A 19754-nucleotide genomic window follows, 5' to 3' on the forward strand; every position below is an offset into this window, starting at 1 on the left:
CTCCCCACGGACAAGCTGCATCACTTGCAGGACCTAGTTGCTGAGCAGCTGCGCACTGGGCACATTGTGCCATCCACGAGCCCGTGGAACTCACCACTTTTTGTCATCCAGAAGAAATCAGGAAAGTGGAGGCTCCTTCACGATCTAAGACGTATAAATGAGGCTATAGAGGACATGGGAGCTCTACAGCCAGGCCTCCCTTCACCAACCATGATACCTATGAACTGGCACATCACTATAATAGACCTTAAGGACTGTTTTTTTACCATTCCGCTACACCCAGATGACGCGCCGTGGTTTGCTTTTACTGTACCCGCGACCAATGTAGCCCAGCCGAGTCAACGGTACCATTGGACGGTGCTCCCGCAAGGCATGAAGAATAGTCCCACCATATGTCAATGGTTCGTGGCTCGGGCCCTTAGTCCAGCCCGTGCCCAATTGCCTGAAGTCGTAATTTATCATTATATGGATGATATCCTTGTAGCAACCCCCTCTGAGGCCATGATACCAGGGGCCATGGAGGTTGTTGTAACGAGCCTCCAGCGTAACGGCTTGATAGTTGCCCCAGAAAAGGTGCAGCAGACTGCTCCCTGGCAATATCTAGGGTGGCGCATTACTGAGCAAACTGTGGTACCACAAGGGCTCAAGATCAGTAGTCAGGTCCACACCCTGACTGATTTGCAGAAATTATTGGGCATCATCAATTGGGTAAGGCCTCTGTTGGGAATCAACAACGAGCTGTTGAGACCTCTGTTTAATTTGCTAAAAGGTGATCCTGCGTTGGGGTCTCGACGAACGTTAACCCCCGAGGCTCAGCAAGCATTGCAGTGGATTGCTACAATGATATCGGCTCGGCAAGCACAGCGCTGTGATCCAGAGCTTCCTTTTCAGTTAGCAATAGTGAACACTGACTTCCAACCATATGGTTTGTTGTTTCAATGGAAGCCAACACCCAGCGGCGAACAGTTGTTGGTCATAGAATGGGTGTTTCTTCCCCATCAATTTGGAAAAACCATCACCACTAGAGCAGAAATGTGCGACGAGCGAGGGAAGGCAGGCAGTCGACTCAATGTGAGTGATAAGGCCAGCTTCAACTTTATTGTAAAACCCTACACATATTTATACACTAAGTTCTACCTTATGCATACTTGTCTCACAATCATTGGCTTAGCTCTAAAAATTACATTATCATATTCCTCCTACTTTCGGTTACTGCTACGTGGTCCGGGTTCCATCCTGTTTTTCTTATACTGTACTTTCTCAAAGTTGCTTATCTGCACAGAGCAAGGTCAGCATGACTTTCTTTTCTCCCTTGTCAGCATGACTCAGAATTTTCCCACCGCGGCCTAGTCTGGCTAACTTTCTCCAACAATTCCCCCTTTTTCTTTTTGGACCACCAATACATTGTGGTTCATTTTTACAACATTATTTAAAATACGGTGATATGCTATTTTTACTATAACTATAATTGTTAATAAAATACCAAGCCAGCGCTTGCGCAGTGCCTATGTTAGGCACTAGGGAAGCAAATACATTGGCTGTGGTTGACCATAATTCTATATTGTCGTTACAATCTGCTTGCAATTGATGTATAGACCTTTTGTGTCGATTTGTCGCTACTGTAGTTATATTGAGCCAACTTTGTCGGCTAACTGTGAGCAGATTTAATTTACCTACATAACAAGGCCCTCCAAAGGCGTTCTTTGGAATGCCAGGCCATGCTCGATCCCCACAGATCAAAAAATATCCGGGGGGAAGAGCTTTGGCCGTATCATTGTTCCACAAAGAGTTATTGGTTCCCTTCATACTCCGTCCATAGGCACTGAGTGTTTTGGAAGCGTTATAATTCCCACAATATTGGCCTATTTCGAATCCTTTCGTAAAAGGTGAAACAACAGTCCAACCGGTGGTATTAACAAAAGGGTTGTTATCATCAGTGCGGCTGCTTATGCCGATCAATGACTGAAAGGTCTGGGCCTGTGCGGCAAAGCGGCTAAAACTGCCAAACACAAAACATGTCTGAGTAGTAACATTATCAGTTGCATTTCCAGTTTTTTCTGACCCCAAAAGGTCAATTTCTTGGGGGTCCCAAGGGAGAGTGTGATTTAGGGCTCTTATTAGTTGTACCGAGCAATTTGCTACAGTAACATTTATACAATTAACTGTTACAGACGTCCAATTATCAAAATCTCTGGCAATAATTTCAGGAAAGCCTATCAGACATGTTTTAAAGGGCTCAGTTGCCGTAGCTGAACTCAGGCAAAAGTCTGTCGTCCCAGTTTTATTCGCCCACGCCACCCATAAGTTCGCACGGCTGGGCAACGGCATCGCTGGGATCAGTACAGACAGAGCTACATTGATCATCATCAGCAACAGCAGCTTTGGTCCAGCGGCTTGGAATCCACTTCGGCCCTGTGGGAGTAAGTACACACATATAACCTCTACCCATATACTTCACTTCTGCTGGACCTTTCCACAGTCCGGTTGCTGGATCTCTATACATAACGAAAACTGGCTTGTCATCCTTATTTTCTTTAGGATAACCATGCACCCATGCTGGTGGCTCTTTCTGATCTGCAAAAATACATAAATGATTTAGCACAAAAAGAGTCTTAACAAGTCTTTCTTGTACATCTGAGATTTCCCTAAATTTTTGCAAATATTGTTTCAGCGTTTGATGCGCCCTTTCAATGATAGTTTGTCCCGTGGGTGAGTGCGGAATACCAGTAGTATGTCGCACTCCCCATGTTTGGAAAAAACGTTTCACTTTGGCGCTTGTGTATGCAGGGCCATTGTCAGTTTTTATCGTTTGTGGCACTCCCATAACTGCAAAACAACTAGTCAAATGTCGCATTACGTGGAGTGCTCGTTCTCCTGTTTGTGCCGTGGCCCATATAAATTTGCTGTAGGTGTCAATCGTAACATGTATATATCTCAGTCTGCCAAAGTCAGCAACGTGAGTCACATCCATTGCCACAATTCTCTGGCCTCGAGTCCCCTGGGATTCACGCCGATTCCGAGACCAGGCCCATGGTGGCTACACGTAGGACAGGCCCGCACAATCCCCTGTAAAATGTCCGTAAAATATCCATAAATGTACACAAAATGTCCACTGCGTTCATTTAGTCCATGACTTTGGGCTCCATCTGTTACGGTGGTCACTCAGGTCAGCAGAGGTGGTGCGTTGCGTGGAGTTACTGGGCACCAAAGTTGGCTCAGGTCGGGTCACTGCTGCACTTGCGCTGCTTCTTGTAAAGTTTGTCCTCCGTTGGTTCAGGTGGTTCCTGCTGCTTGGGCATGGGCTTATCCACAGTCACAGACGCCTCGGGGTGTCCTGTCCCGCATGGACTCAGCCACAGGTCACAGTCCCTTCGATTCGAGTTCACGCTGCAGTTCCAGCCTGTCCAGCACAGCAGCACAGAAGCAGCAGCGATGCCCTGGCCATCTGCCGGCCCAGGCGCATCCCCATTGCTGTTATCAGAATGTTCCCAGGCACAGCACAGTAAGACGATAAACAGTGCAGCAGTACAGCAAGCAGCGAGAGCAAAAAAGCAGCCACTAACGAGCACAAGACTCTAATACACATTAAGGCAAGCAAGCCCCATGGCAAGCACAAGAGCCTGCGAATTAATAGCTAAACAGCAGTAACAGCTATAAATTCAATCTAGCACATTCCAATCAAACGTGTCATTATCTTGAATTGTAGTCTTTGGTTGCATTCCGGTAAATATCCATTCTAATACTCTCACAGTCTCCCCCTTTTTCTTTTTGCACTGCGTGAGTGCACCAATAAAATGTGTGGGGCCGTGCAAAACGGTTAAGTCCACAGGTAAGTCAGGGTCAATACGATCCACTGCTCGGTCAACGATGTGGGTACTGAGTTTTTGAATCACAATCGATAAGTCCTCGTAATATAAAAAGTCCTTGGAGACCACTGGATGATCGCCCCAACAACAACGCTCCATGAGATTGTCCATTGATAACTATGGGCCCTTTAATTCCTGTAGCAATTTTTCGCGGCCGGTCGTCAATTAGCGTGACATCTACTGCTGTTGCCAGATCCAGTCCGAGGCTCCCCCTGGTTGCTGGTCGAAGTTGGGTTGCTGGTCAAAGCTGGGCAATGGCGTCTGGTATCTCTGCACTGTCGTTTGGTTGGGGGCTGCCGTTGGCCTGAAGGTGACCGGAGCCGCGATTGGTGTCGGCGCGCTGCGGCTCTTGGCGCTCGGTTTCCCGTTTCCCGAACGCCAGCAGACCGTAGTATTATGATTATTCATTTGACAGTTCTGGCAGCTCCCGACATTGTCGACGCAGATGTCCTGGGTAGCCACATCGGAAGCACTTATACTCTCGTCGGCCAGTCGTCTTACTTTGGTGGGCATCCGGAGGCTTCAGTGGGGCAAGAGCTGCAAACGCCTGTCCCTGCGCCTTGACTAATTTTTCCCCTAGTTCTCTGATTGTTTCAACTAACATGGCTTGAGCTCCTACAGGAACTCTACTCATTCGCTCTAACATGACTTCTATGGTGGCGTCTAAGGGTAAGGTGACAAGGATGCCCTTCGTATAAGTATTACAATTCTCTAATACACACTGTCTCAGCAAAGGTCCTTTCATAAAATCTGCCATATCTGCGCGGTCAATAGCGTCTGTGACTCTATCTACAAAAGATGCAAAAGGCTCCTCTCTTCCTTGTTTAATTGACATATATGAGGGAGGAGCTGGTGTAGTTTTAACTTTCTGCAAGGCTTCTCGTGCTAATTTCATAGATTCCAACAACACGTCTGGGCCAGTTTGCATCTGCATTTCTACAGAGGCAAAAGGACCTATACCCATTAGTTGTTCTACAGTTACTCCAGCTAAACGATCATTTGGGGCTCGGGGCGAGTGCGCAGATATTTCACAAAGTCTTTGCCAGTGAGCTTGCCAAAGTAATTGTTGTGATTGCTTCAAAATAAGCCTCATTATGTTCTTAATATCTTCTGGACATAGCATTCCGCTACCCCAGATATAGTTTAGCATTTGCCTTGCAGGCTCACTATGCACTCCCGACTCATTAACTGTGTTTCGCAATTGATTTAATATTTTCCAATCTAGGGCCTGATGCACCCCAGTCATAGCCCCCGCGTTATCTACCTGGTAGATTACCGGGAAGGCTTGAGGGCTAATTTGATCTAATAAATCAAAATCTTTTTGTTCAACAGCTTCTCGTGCTATTTTGTCCCAACTAACCCGCACTAAACGCGGCTGTTGATGAGCTTGGGACGGGGGGGGTGGGGGTGTGGGGGGTGGGGCCTTTAGAAGACTTTCAACTTGATCAGTCTCCTGTCCGCTACCGTCTACCCTCTCATTTTCACTTGGACCTTCCCTCTCCCCTCCCTTTTCCCCGGCGGTGCGGAGGGACAAGCCCTTTCTGTCGGTGGATCAGGAGGGGGACGAGAGGGTCGGCGAACGACGGGAACAGGAATTCCCGAAGGTGGAGGTGAAAAGTAGTCACCCCCTGCTGTGAGACGTCCAGTGGCAGGATCGGACTGCTCAAGCCGATCGGAGGCGGCTGTAGCTATTCGCCTTTCAGTTTTATATCTTTTTATGCAATTAATAACATCTCTCCAAGATTTCATTAATTTTTTTGCTGATTTATCATCATCGATTACTAGATCCCACAAACAATCTCCATAAGAATGCCACTCGTCTACTTCAAACATACTTTCTGGGTCTTTAAAAAACCCTTTCACTTTCCCTAACACAATTAACCCAGCCAGGTCTTTTAATTGGCTTACTCCCCGCTCTTCTAAAAAGCATTTTAAAATATCGAAGGCTACCTCTACTTCCATTGCGCGCTATCTTGACCCTCTTAATTATCCGGTCGTTTGCAGCCTTTTCCCACGGGTAGCCTTCTATCGGACGGCGAACCCCTTTTAATCGTCCTGGGTTCAAGCACGGATCAGGCACGCCGCGACAGCGTCTACTGATCTTCTGCTCCCTGGTCGCTGCTACCAGTGCCTCTCCGATCTCGCTGTCCGGTGAAAAACAGGGATGGGGGGTCCCTGTTCGGGTGCCACTTGCGACGAGCGAGGGAAGGCAGGCAGTCGACTCAATGTGAGTGATAAGGCCAGCTTCAACTTTATTGTAAAACCCTACACATATTTATACACTAAGTTCTACCTTATGCATACTTGTCTCACAATCATTGGCTTAGCTCTAAAAATTACATTATCATATTCCTCCTACTTTCGGTTACTGCTACGTGGTCCGGGTTCCATCCTGTTTTTCTTATACTGTACTTTCTCAAAGTTGCTTATCTGCACAGAGCAAGGTCAGCATGACTTTCTTTTCTCCCTTGTCAGCATGACTCAGAATTTTCCCACCGCGGCCTAGTCTGGCTAACTTTCTCCAACAGAAATGTTTGCATCCCTGGTCATGAGAGGGAGGCAACGGTTGATAGCGCTGTGCGGAAAAGAGCCACACACCATTTACATCGCTGTCGTGATGCCTATGTTAACTTGGTTGATGCAAATGTCTGTACCTTTTCAAATGGCTATGGAAGGTTTTACAGGAGCGATTTCTATTCACCCTCCCAGTCATAAATGGCTGCAGTCCCCGCTACCACTGCAGCAATTGCCGAAATGTAGCGTGACCCCTTTGGACGCTCTAACGGTCTTCACGGATGGGTCCGGGCGTACGGGTAAGTCTGTCCTTGTCTGGAAGGACGATCACGATCAGTGGCAATCTGATATCCGGAAACAAGATGGTTCACCACAAATCGTGGAGTTGGCGGCAGTGGTACGAGTGTTTGAGAAATGGCAATGCCCCGTCAACATCGTGACTGATTCTGCATATGTTGCAGGGGTAGTGTCCCGCATAGAGTTTGCTTATTTGAAAGATGTAAATAATGCCCAGCTTTTTGCTCTGTTTAAAACCCTCAGAGAACACATTCATCGACGGATCCACTCTTTTTTTATATTACATATCAGATCTCATACTGCATTGCCGGGGCCCCTAGTTGAGGGAAACCGGTTGGCTGATTCGCTTGCAGGGGCTGTTGTTGTCCCAGGGAAATTTGAGCAAGCGAGGCGTTCACATAACTTTTATCATCAGAACGCTAAGGCCTTGGCTAGAATGTTTCATTTACCACTTATGCAAGCACGCCAAATTGTCACTGCATGCCCTGAGTGCCAGTGTGCGGGCCCTCCACACCCGGGAGGAGTCAATCCTCGTGGCTTGCAGGCACTCGAACTTTGGCAGACTGATGTTACACATCTTCCCGACTTTGGTCGACTCAAATGTGTCCACGTCTCAGTGGATACGTTTTCGGGAGCAATTGCAGCCACAGCCCACACAGGGGAAAAATCCCGGGATGTCCGAAAACATTTTCTTCTTGCTTTTTCCATTCTCGGAGTACCGAGCAAAATAAAAACAGATAAGGGCCCCGGGTACGTTGCCCAAGCCACACAGATGTTCCTGCAAACATGGGGAATCACTCATATCACGGGAATTCCACACAGTCCCACAGGGCAAGCCATTGTTGAGTGCGCGCACCGTTCGCTCAAAGACATGTTAACAAAACAAAAAGGGGGAGTAGGGGATTTGACCCCACAGGAAAGATTGGCAAAAGCTGTTTATGTTCTTAATTTTCTCAATCGGTGGGCTGAGGAAGGTGGACCCCCGATTTGCAGACATTTCGATTCTGTTGAAGGTCATGAGGCAATCATAAGGGACAAGGCGTGGGTAAAGGTGAGAAACCTGGAATCTCATGAGTGGGAAGGCCCGTTTTCATTGATAACCTGGGGTCGAGGGTATGCTTGTGTCTCCACAGATCGAGGACCAAGATGGGTACCAGCGCGGTCCGTCAAGCCATCTTTTTCGCTGTTGTCGCAAGCGTAAGCACGTTATGGGCCCCATCACAGCCCAAAGAGAACATCTGGATCACCCTTGCGAATCAGACAGGCCAGAAGACCATTTGCCTTTTGCTCTTGTCACCTGGAGATCCTTTTTTCCACCTGCTTAGTGGGACTCCCATGGAACAATTGGACCCTAGGTCTCACGGAGCCGCATGCAACACTTTGTAGTGGCGGCCGCAATGTGACTGATAATTGGGACGGATGTTTGGTGTACCATCCGCCCTGAGCGTAGAGCCACAAGAGATAGAATTATTGGGGCTTGGCAAAATGGGTAATGAGTTTGATTGAACTGGGAATTATACGTTTGATTGTATTCGTATGTAATCTTGTGTGTGTACTATGTTTATTGCAATGTGTGAGATGAATAATAGAAAAGTCAGTTAGCTTAGTGTTTGTTGTAAAAGAAAAAGGGGGAGATGTGGAGGAATCAATGCCTGAGAGTACAAGCAGTATCATAGCGTTGGTAAACAAGAAGCCATGGGAAGATGGAAAGTGAAAGAAACCGTGGGAAAAAGGGAGATAAGAGGTGGCAGTTAACGGTTCTGAGGGTGTGACAAAGATAAGGAAATTAGAGGAAGAGTGTCGAGATGACCTTTGCTTAGGGGATGTACTAGGGAATTCTTTGAAGTGCATACGTGGCATAATGTGAGGTATAAAAAGGCGCTTGTGCTGTATAATAAAGGGATTTTCGTCTTCATCTTCGTGCCCACTCAGACGGAGTCCATGTCCTTATTCGCCACAGGTATAGAATAATTTGTATTTAGTGGACTCATTCCTATAGGACACTTAGCAGGCTGGTTCCAGTCCAGAACAGTACTGAAGTATTTTATTGGATCAGAGCCAGAATTCCAGCTATTGTAAGACTGCGAACAATAGGCACATAGTTGCCTCATTAAACTTATTTTGACCAGTATATTTGTCTTAAATATGAATGTCTCCAAATTGACTGGTGCTCTTTTCGAATAGAAAGCTAACTGGCTGCCCTTACTAATATATTTAGTCATCTCAAACGTATATATAATTTGAACTTGTATCACACAGAGAACTCTCAAAGTTATTGAGAAAGCCTGTTCAGTTAAATAGGCACTTTAAAACACATTTTGTCATCCTGAGGCTGCTCCTTGTCTGTTGAGCTAGGTTGATTATAGAGAGATACAATATCTCCCTTTAGAATAAAAATTTATACAGCTCCTTGTGGAGGAATCAATGTCTGAGAGTACAAGCAGTATCATAGCGTTGGTAAACAAGAAGCCATGGGAAGATGGGAAGTGAAAGAAGCCGTGGGAAAAAGGGAGATAAGAGGTGGCAGTTCACGGTTCTGAGGGCTTGACAAAGATAAGGAAATTAGCGGAAGAGTGTCGAGATGACCTTTGCCTAGGGGATGTACTAGGGAATTCTGTGAAGTGCATACGTGGCATAATGTGAGGTATAAAAAGGCGCTTGTGCTGTATAATAAAGTTTTTCGTCTTCGTGCCCTCTCGGAGTCTGTGTCCTTATTCGCCACAGCTCCTTAGAATCAAACCCTGGATTTTGGAAATAGAAAGGCCAATCCAAGATCAGGGTTCCCAGGCTTCCTGTTTTCCAACTGCTTTATACCAGCTAATCAATAGCTACAGATAATTTGAAAAGCTGTTTTTATTTTTTTTTTCTAATTTTCTGCTTCATTAGGAGCTTTCTGCTTCATACAAGCATTGACTAAGACTTCCACAATCACAGGAGTCAGAGAATTCACATACAGAAGTCTGAAGATAATGGTGCCTGGCATGCTTTATTCTTTTGGGCATCTGCATTCCCTTTAACTGATGGGTTGACAATTATTCAACTTTTTGAGAAGGAAAATGTACCTAAATGACAATATATGCTTTATATTTTTGGGAAAAACCAATATCTTCTTGCTGAATTATTAAACTATTTATTTTCTGATAAATAGACTACAGTATATCAGTGCAGGGTGATTACCAAAGTAGTCCAGTACATTTTTTAGCTGTTCTGAGCCTGAGTCATTTTTAGTAGTTGTGCAGTTATGAAAAGTAGCTGCTCTGCTTACATCAATGTGTTCTGTAGTACAATTCAGTTTGAGATATCACTAAAAAATTTTTGGTTTTTCAGATCAGTTATTTCTGTAGGATATTAAAGAGTGCTATGATTGGTTGATTGTTCTGTTCCTAGGCCAATGCTCAATTTGATGGTCATGAACATTGTATTTTCCTTTAATCTCTTCTGACTGGTCAGTTTTCCTGAGCTGGTTATTGTGCTCAGTGTTACTAGGACATTAGACTTGAACCTACAAATGCCTACTTGTGGGAGTGATTTCATTAATTTCAAGAGGTGGAAGGTACTTATTACTGTGAGCAAGGTTCAAAACCTTGTTGTTTTTTCAAATGTTCTACTTTTAACTATGAAAGGTAGAAAACACTCCACATATGTTAGAGAACTGCAGGTTTTGGGCATTTGCACAGACACCAAATCTCATGCTAAGATTCAGACTTTCTAGACTAGGATCTTCTATCTCCCACAAAAAAACACAGGCTCTACAGCCCTTTGAAACTGTTCTTCTCTGCAGGTACATTCTGCAGTTATTTTTTGCCTGCAGTTGACTCCTAAGATATTCTTTCACCTCTAACCACCTGATTTGCATCCTCTATCAGGAAAATAAAATACAAATATCCAGATTTGTAACTTAGCTGTACGTAGAAAATCAGTTGAAAGTTGAACTTCCAGAAGAATCTGCTTTGGAAAACTAAGTTCTTGAAATGTCTTGGACTGAGCATTATGCAAGTTACATAGTAAGGTTATTTAAGTAAAAACAGGTTTTTGTTGAAACTCACTACCAACTCATCCAAAACGATATGGCTCACAAAATTTCTCTCTGAATAATGGGCCAGCTGAAGTGTTTTGCCCTTAACCACTCCTGATGTTTCTAGAGTCAGACTACTCTAAAGCAGTTTCTCATTTAAAGCAGTAACTTCATAGTCTCTTCTGTGAATTGTCCATGCTTATAGTCATGTGTAGGAGTAATATCAGCAAGGCATAACTGCTGGATATGTGCCTGTTCTAACTCATTATCTTGGTCATGTTGAAGAATTCCTAGTTTGATGTAGATAGAAACCTCTTAATGAATAATGAAAGTAACTTCTTTGTGTTAATCTTAAAATCTATCATGACCAATGCAAGTGTTCCCTGAAAAGAAAGACATATTGTTCAGGTCACAACCAGGAGATAAAATTCAGTTTTAGAAAATAAATCTTTTACCAAAGCAACAAGAAAACAAAAATAGAAAGCTGAGATTAGAGTTCTTTGAAAGGCAGATGTTGAACCAAAGTAAAGACTCTGTACTACATATTAAGATGACATGATGTTAGGCTTTGACTGGGAGAATTTACAGCACTAATTAGTATTCTCTGTTTAGAAAAAATGACCGTGGTGGGTTGATCCCAGACAGCAAATAAGCACCCACCAGCCACTCGCTCCCCGCCCCCAGTGGGATGGGGGAGACAATCGGAAGAGTAAAAGTGAGAAAAACTCATGGGTCGAGATAAAGACAGTTTAATAAGTGCAGGAAACAAAAAGAAAAAAGAAAAAAAAAACAAGCAATGCAAAGGCTATCACTCACCACCTCTCACCAACAGACCGATGCCCAGCCACTCTCTGAGCAATGGTTACCTTGGAAAGACTACACACACACCCCAGTTTTATTGCTGAGCATGATGTTATATGGTATGGAATATCCCTTTCGTCAGTTCAGGTCAGCTGTCCCAGATGTGTCCCCTCCCAGCCTCTTGCCCACCCCCAGCCTACTCACTAGGGGGGCAGAGTAAGAAACAGAGAAGGCCTTGACGCTGGGCAAGCACTGTTCTGCAACAACTAAAACATTGGTGTATTATCAATACTGGTTTAGCCACAAATGCAAAACACGGCACCATACAAGCTGGTTTAATAAAATGGTTTTAAACCATAAACAAATGGTTTAATAAGATAGCTGTTTTAATAAGATAGAATAAAAACAGGAATACAGTGAGTAAATCTTAACGTCCCTTCAGATGCTGGGAACCTCACTTGTGTGCAGCATTGGATGGACCTCATATGGATTTTTTTTCTGTGGCACACTGTGCAGGTCCCGTCTGTGGAGAGGTTCCTCTTCCCTCCCATGCCACAGTGCCATTTATTTTCTGTAATAAACAAAACCATATATCTTCTCCTGACAGGTTGGAATGTTATCTCTGTCATAACATCCACCAGCGTGCAGCACAGGCCAACACAGGGCACTCCAGGACATTCCCTTACAGTGACTTCTCAAGCATTAGGTACAAGGCCCAATAGAGCAGACATGGCTTGCCCAGGATCACTGACTCCTCGAATACAATGTCTTACACAAGACTCCCAATACAACTCCCTACATCTTTGTTTTTCTTAGAAAAATAGCCAGCCTATCTTGGTTATACAATAGAAGCTACTTGTAGTACTTCCAGGCTAAGAAAGTGCAACTATAATATCTTAAAATATGTTTGGCAACTTTTCAGTTAGTGAGGTAGTTTAATCCTGGATTTCTGAGCCATTTCCTTTGATAAAATGGCATTAGCAGTTGAAAATAAGTAATCCTTTTTGACTAATGAATTGAATATTCTAATTATTTTAACAAACATTCTGTCTTAATCGGCTAATGATATGGACATAATAAAGGTCTCGCTTTTCTCAGTCAGTCCAAAACAGAGTTGACATCACAGATTTTATCTTCATCTTGGTTATAAATTACATATGTAATATTGGGAGTATTAGGTAAGTAGACTAACAGAGCAACGTAGTTCTGGTTCAGGCTTAGAATCCTAGTATCATAGAAATACAGCACGGTTGAGTTTGGAAGGGACCTCTGGAGGTCATCTTGACCAACACCCCTACTCAAGCAGGGCCACCTAGAGCCGGTTGCCCAAGACCGTGTCCAGACAGCTTTTGAATATCTCCAAGGCAGGAGACTCTACAACCTCCCTGGGCAACCTGTTCCAGTGCTCAGTCACCCTCACAGTAAAAAAGTGTTTTGTTATGTTCAGACAGAACCTCCTGTGTTTCAGTTTGTGCCCGTTGCCTCTTGTCCTGTCATCAGGCACCACTGAAAAGAGCCTGGCTACCTCTTCTTTGCACCCATCCTTCAGGCATTTGTACACATTGATGAAATGCCCCCTGAGCCTTCTCTTTTCTAGGCTAAACAGTCCCAGCTCTCTCAGCCTTTCCTCATAGGAGAGATGCTCCAGTCCCTTAATCATCTTCGTGGCCCTTTATTGGACTCTCTCCAGTATGTCCAGGTCTCTCCTGTACTGAGGAGCCCAAAACTGGACACAGGACTCCAGGTGTGGCCTCACCAGTGCCGAATAATTGTGCCTACACAATTTTCTGTGCATGCACATTGTAAATGTTGATATGCTTAATACTCTTGAACATTTTCTTTCCTCAGGTTTTGTGTCTTTTATGTTTGACATAATACTGGGCATTTTATGTGGTCACTAGGGCCTGATGTTAAACAGTTTAAAATAACAAATGTATTCTACATTGTCTATAGTTATAGCTGTGAAGTGAATACATAGGCTTCTTGTGTTTTTATTTCATATGAATAGCAACAAAGTTCAGGGGTCTAGAACAAGGCTATTTTTGTGTGTGTAGCTTTAAGAATCTTTCCTAGGAATCAGCACCAAAAATATTTCTTATTAAAATGTATGACTTCTCATTAAGTCTTAGAAAATCGTTACAATATATGTTCTCTGTACCTAGGCAATTTTAACTTCTGTAAAAATGTAAGTGAAAATTAATCAAGCACATGCCAAAAGCCTGTGCTGAATTGTGACTGAATTATTGTTCTGAGATATGGTTTTGAGTTCTGGAACATCTTACTAATGGACTCTTGTCAGGTTTTACCTCCTTTTTCTTCATTATATCAAAGTACAATATCCTTAACTTTATACTCTCGTCTTTTTTTTTTTTTTTTTTTTACCTCCATGCATGTCTTCACTCTGCATCTCTTAGGTTCAGCTAGCTTCCACTTCCTTCATTCTCCCCTTCTTCTTTTCCCTTCTCCTCCTAACTTGGTTGCATGTCACATCTTTATTTTTTTGTTGCTGGTAAATTGTTTAGCAGTTGAATAAAGCTGACATGTCAGGGAGGGGAATAGGGCAGGTAGCTCTCATAGCAGACATGGATTCATACTGCTGAGTTTTTAAGACAGATAGGACAGCTTCAGTTACGTTACCTCAGTTCATATTTTGAAAACCAGATAATTAAGACTGGAAGGGACCTCTGGGTCACTGGTCATGCCTACTGTGCTTTGTTAACTGCCATGGCAATCACATACGAGGCTTCTGTGCACTGCACAAATCTACAGTGTACTCTCTTGAAGAGGAGCACAATGCCCGCAGGTGTGAAGCAATGCAGAGATCTAGGATTCATTTAGTGCACAGGGACACTTCACCCTGAAGTGACTCTAGAAATGCACTGCTAGGAAACCCTGAAACAACCCCCAAGCAGTCCCTTTGGTCTCTCCCCAAGGCAGTCCAGTTGCTGGACAGTGTTAATGGTCAAAGAATTCAACCTTATAGAAACAGCCAGAAATACTATTTAATTCTAGTGTCCTGCTTTTGTATGTAACCACACTCAATAACTCCCTCTAAAAGTGATCAAATTTCAAAATCATGTTTAATTAAAAGTTTTTCTTATGCACAAGCCTATAATCCAAACTCACAGATCTATCAATTAGGCTGAAAGTGGCATATGGACTGACAGCCTCATAAAATGCCTACATAAGTGTTTTTTGAGCAGTAGGAAGTCCTGATGGCTTGCTTTCAATTTCTTTGACTACAGTTTAATCTCTCACTCAGTTTTTACAGTTGTTTATAGAAGAGCGGATTTTAACTGGTGTAAGCCTTGTTAATACCTGATTGATAAAAGATGTGTGAAATACTGATATGATTTGAGAGTGCATTTGTTGCTGTCGACTTGCATATTCCTCAGAAATAACAGATTAAGTATACCAGTCTGATTTATTCTGGTCCTAGAATGTAGATTGTCTTGCTGAAAAATAATGTGCTCAAACTGTGTAACTGATACTTTCATCTACACACACAGTTACCATGTTCGGACAATGGAATGGTTACTATTATGAGACACGGCTTGCCTCTGTGCAGTATAAGAAAGCAATGTGCATTTAAAAGTACTTCTACAGTAGTCATCTCTATCCTAGAAACTCTCAACAGTGACTGATATCTTTAATTCTGCTGTATTGTAATTGCATGTATGTAGTGATCCTGATGAGAAGACCATTGTACATTGAAGAGTTAGTGATCCACATAACAGTTAACCTGAGTATGCCCAGGCCTGTGCTATGCTGCACAATTTCCTTGTCCACAGGATAAACTCAGCCAGCTCATTGCAACAGAGGAGCCTCAAGCAGCTCCCACTCTGCACCGGTGATTAAGCCACCTTCGTGGCCTTGCCTTTATCTAGGAGTGCAGCAAGAATTTCTCATGAGAACATTGTTTCTGTTTGACAGTAGAGATTATAAAGAGTTGTTTGCTTGTAAGAAAATCCTATAATAGCTCAAATGATGGAAAGGGGATACTGCCATTACCTATTTCTTCAATTATTTCTTTCATATGTTTTATGTTATTGTTTCTGCCCTTTGCTCCGGTTTGTTTTTGGTTTTTGGTTTTTGGGTTTTTTTTGCTTTTTAATGAAAGAGAGATTGCATTAGCAACTGATAATCTACAATACTTACAAATTTCTGTTCTTGGTGGTTTTTTTTTCAGGAAGATAGGAGTTACTGAGGGACAAGATCCAAAATATTTGAAGGACTAAGTTCAGCTCAAGCCCATTGGCTAAAAATTGGAAGTCAAGAAAAAAAAATCACAATATCTCTAGAGATCATTTCCTTGCAGCTAGCCACAAGCATAGGACCATATGCTTGTGAACAATATTTGCATCCTTTTTTCAGATGACCTAAGAGATGAGAGCAAGAGAGAGCAAATGTAGATTATCTCACCTCCTGCTCAGATTTCTATTACCTGTTAAGAAAGAGAAAAAGAAATGGATAATTCATACCTCAAGGAAAACATGCCATTACACCACAGTGTACCTTAAGTCACTGAAACAGTATACTCACCTTTTATAAAACATTTACAATAATATTAAAAGCATTCATAATAGTATTCAGAATTTCATAATACACTGGAAAGAATATAAGAATGTGTCTTGCAGCTGCATATAGAAGCATATAAGAACAAGATAATCATGTATGAATTTTCCCACATATACTCTCAACCTTAGACAACTTGAAGATATGGCTTTGATTAAATTAAAAACTAGTGATGGATTTTTCTTCTATGAATTTGCCTAGTCACTTTTTGAACCCTTGTAAAATATTACTATCCAAAACTTGGCCATATGTTCTGTGGAAAACCACCTCCTTTTGTTTGTTTTGCATCTTCCTTGTGTTAGTTTCATTTGATGCCCCCACAGCTCTTGCACTGTAACACACAGTGAACAGTCAATCCCTATTCACTATCTCCACGACACTCAGATTTCATTGAATTCTGTCATATTCCTCATTCGTTAGTCTCTTTTTCCAGACTGAAGAGTCTTCACTTAAAAATATTCACTAAAGACTCTTCACTTAATTATTCCTTATGCAGAAGTCATTCTACACTTTTTGATCATGTTTGTTGCCTTTCTCTTAACCTTTTCCAGTTCTCCTATGTCCATTCAATCTGACCTGCATAAAATATGCCAGTACTTCTGCATGGACTAATGCTTATATCTTTTGAGAAATGTATCCAGGGTTTATTTAAAGATTGCACCTGCTACATAAATACATTACATTCCTTGCAACTTGTTCCAAGTATCTTAACATTTGTACCTTAGGTGAAACCAGGCCAATATGAACATCAGTTTGCAAGTACTAGGTCTTTGTAGACCTTTGATTGCTGACTTACATTAAGATTTGCTTGTTGACTGTCGTGGTTTAAGCCAGCAGGCAGCCAAACACCACACAGCCGCTCACTCACTCCCCCCACCCGCAGTGGGATGGGGAGAGAATCGGAAGGGTAAGAGTGAGAAAACTCGTGGGTTAAAATAAAGACAGTTTAATAGAACAGAAAAGGAAGGGAAAACTTTACTATTATTATTATTAATAATAATAATAATAATGATGATGATGATGATGATGATGATGATGATGATGATGATAGAATATACAAAATGAGTGTACTCGCCAAGCAATGCCCAAAAAAACAGCGATCACTACTTCCTGGACACGCCTACCATTCATATACTGAGAATGACATCACATGGTATGGAATACCCCGTTGGCCAGCTGGGCCAGCTGTCCTGGCTATGCTCCCTCCCAGCCTCTTGTGCACAGGAAGCTGAAAAGTCCTTGACTAGGAGACTACCTAGCAACAACTGAAAACATCAGTGTGTTATCAACATTCTTCTCATACTGGATCCAAAACACAGCACTAGGAAAAAATTTAACTCTATCCCAGCCGAAACCAGGACATTGACCAATTCTATTCAGTGATCAGCTACTCTGAGGCCCTCTCCAGGAATAGAGATGTTTGCTCTGTGGCACTGGTTACTTGAGGGGCTTTGATCCTTAGATTACTCTCTGTGCTGCTTTGTGATGGTTTTTTTTTTGCTCTCAGATATCTTCTCCCTATATACTTACTCATTATGCCCCAAAATATTTTAGTTAGTTCTTTATTCTATAACTTGAACACCAGAAGAGATGACAGATGGTGTTTTCTTTGCCTAACATAGATGACTTGTTTATAATGGCATAAACTAAATGGTATTTCATTACTTCTCAATGATTCTATGTACTTTTGAATAAGAACAGAGAAGAATGGAAATGTCTAATAACTGTAGACTAGCTCTTCTTCACTGAAGATGTTCATGATTCTCTAAGCTTCTTTATGACATGCCATGTTGTCTGTCCCATGGGCTTCTGGTGCTGTTACAGCTTGGAATTGCTACTCCTCACAGAACTCAAAATCTCTCCTGCTCAAAAAAGCCTACTGCTCAAAAGGTTGACAGGCAGATTTGCCATGAAGTTCCTCCTGTTTAAGATGAAGCAATTGCACCAGTTAATGCTGGATCTCCCAGGTATCTTGGTCATTCACACAAATATTATTTCCAGGTGTTTAAGTAGAGGAGCACTAGTACCACCATTGATGAAACAGGCCAAGAGCAGTTTGACGAGGAGAATGCGGTGGATCTGATTTGTGGTTGGGGATCTGTGTCTAGAAATAATGATAAAAGGTAATAGGAGAACTGGTGGAAGGCTGAAAGCAAGAGAGGAAAGAGGGTATGAGATCTTCAAGAAAAGGGTGATTAATCCAGGAAAGAAACTCCTTCTAGTGTATGTAGGCCTTGTATCTTAATTCATTCTAGTTAATGCAGAGTATGTACTTTCATTCTTCTTAAACTTACTAATACACTAATACACTCCCACAAGGTATCTCTCTTTTAACACAAGTACTGCATTATTGACCTTATTGATCTTATTTATCAATCACTGTAAAACCACATTCTTCTAGCCTATTTTTGAGCATTTAATTATCACGTCATACACAGTTTGTCTCTAATTCATTAATATTTTTCTGAAGCCATTCTTTCTGCTTATTCAGGTAATCTATTCTTGTCCTCCAACTTAATTCTAGAACTTTCCACTTTTTATCAAAAAATGACACTTTTGTCAGAGATGCAAGTGCTCTGACATATCACCCTTCAACTTGAGCAGAGGATAAGGAGATAAATGAGTTAGTCCTTGTCAGCATTGGGGTTTACAAATAATAGTTGTTTCACTTGCACAAATCACAGTATCTATATCCAATGTTTCCATGGATACACTTTGCTTACAATAAGGAATTACTTTGTACTTTCACGGATGCAAATTTACACTGGTCACAAAGGATAAGGTCTTCCATTTACACAGGACCTTGGGTCAGTCTTTCATATGACCTGAAGGTTCACTGATCTTGGGTTCTGGAAGGCTCATTTGCTTCAAGTTGCTGCAACATCAGTGTGTAGATAGAAGCAGAAAGTTCCTAGAACTAGTTCCTACATTGTTCTGATCTAGACTGATCTCTAATGAATGGACATTGTAAGAACATCATCATTATTGTGTCTATAATATAGTCAAATGCATATAGAGTCAGATTAGCATACCTATATATCAGCCTTTGCTTCCAAATGAATGTGATTAAGGGGCCACTGCCTCATGGTGGTTAAGAACTAATGAGTTCATACACACAATTTTTCTTCAGTTTCTTCCAACAGTAGTCAATGAATTCCCCAAGGTAGCCTTCTGCAAACTAGAAATAAGATTCTGTGGTATTCTTTTGTTAAAGATTAACATTAAATCTAAACTTTTCATGTTTAAAAAAATATAATTGCACAATACATAGGAGAATAGAAAATAGAGATAAAATAAGTAACCTAATTATCGTTCCTGATAATGTAAAATTATTTCCAAGGTGCACATTCAGTCCAACCCATTATCTCTTGATAACCATGCTTTCATAAAGAGCAGGTCAGTAGCTCAGTGTGTTTTAGAATCCTGAATTTACCCTTGCTCATTAGTTGTTTTGCTTTCTCCAGAAATATTTCACATCACATGTTTTCAGGAATTCTCTGATCTAGGAGGTGCTATGAGAAATCTAAGATGAATTTGCAAGATGTCAGAGGTGTTAGTTATGACTCAGTTATAGTTCATGTTCTCAACCCCTGAGCTGTCTCTTGTCTTAAAATCTAAGTTCTCGGGGGAAAGAATTAACCTCTTGTGTTGGTGCATTCACACACCCCCTTTCTTCCCTGGGCCAC

The 19754-nt window shown here is 42.2% G+C and overlaps 1 protein-coding gene across 1 annotated transcript; it reads right to left on the minus strand.

The window, feature by feature from the left end:
* Window positions 1–1072: 1072 nt before the first annotated feature.
* LOC142074773 (uncharacterized) lies at window positions 1073–5979 on the minus strand. Its single transcript, XM_075135640.1, has 2 exons — window positions 5817–5979; window positions 1073–2412 (listed from the first exon to the last, which is right to left on the minus strand). Exons 1-2 carry the CDS (start codon window positions 5826–5828, stop codon window positions 1426–1428), a joined length of 999 nt encoding a protein of 332 aa, XP_074991741.1. The 5' UTR covers window positions 5829–5979; the 3' UTR covers window positions 1073–1425.
* Window positions 5980–19754: the final 13775 nt, after the last annotated feature.

The sequence above is a fragment of the Calonectris borealis genome, chromosome W (assembly GCF_964195595.1).
Source record: "Calonectris borealis chromosome W, bCalBor7.hap1.2, whole genome shotgun sequence".
Taxonomy (NCBI): Eukaryota; Metazoa; Chordata; class Aves; order Procellariiformes; family Procellariidae; genus Calonectris; species Calonectris borealis.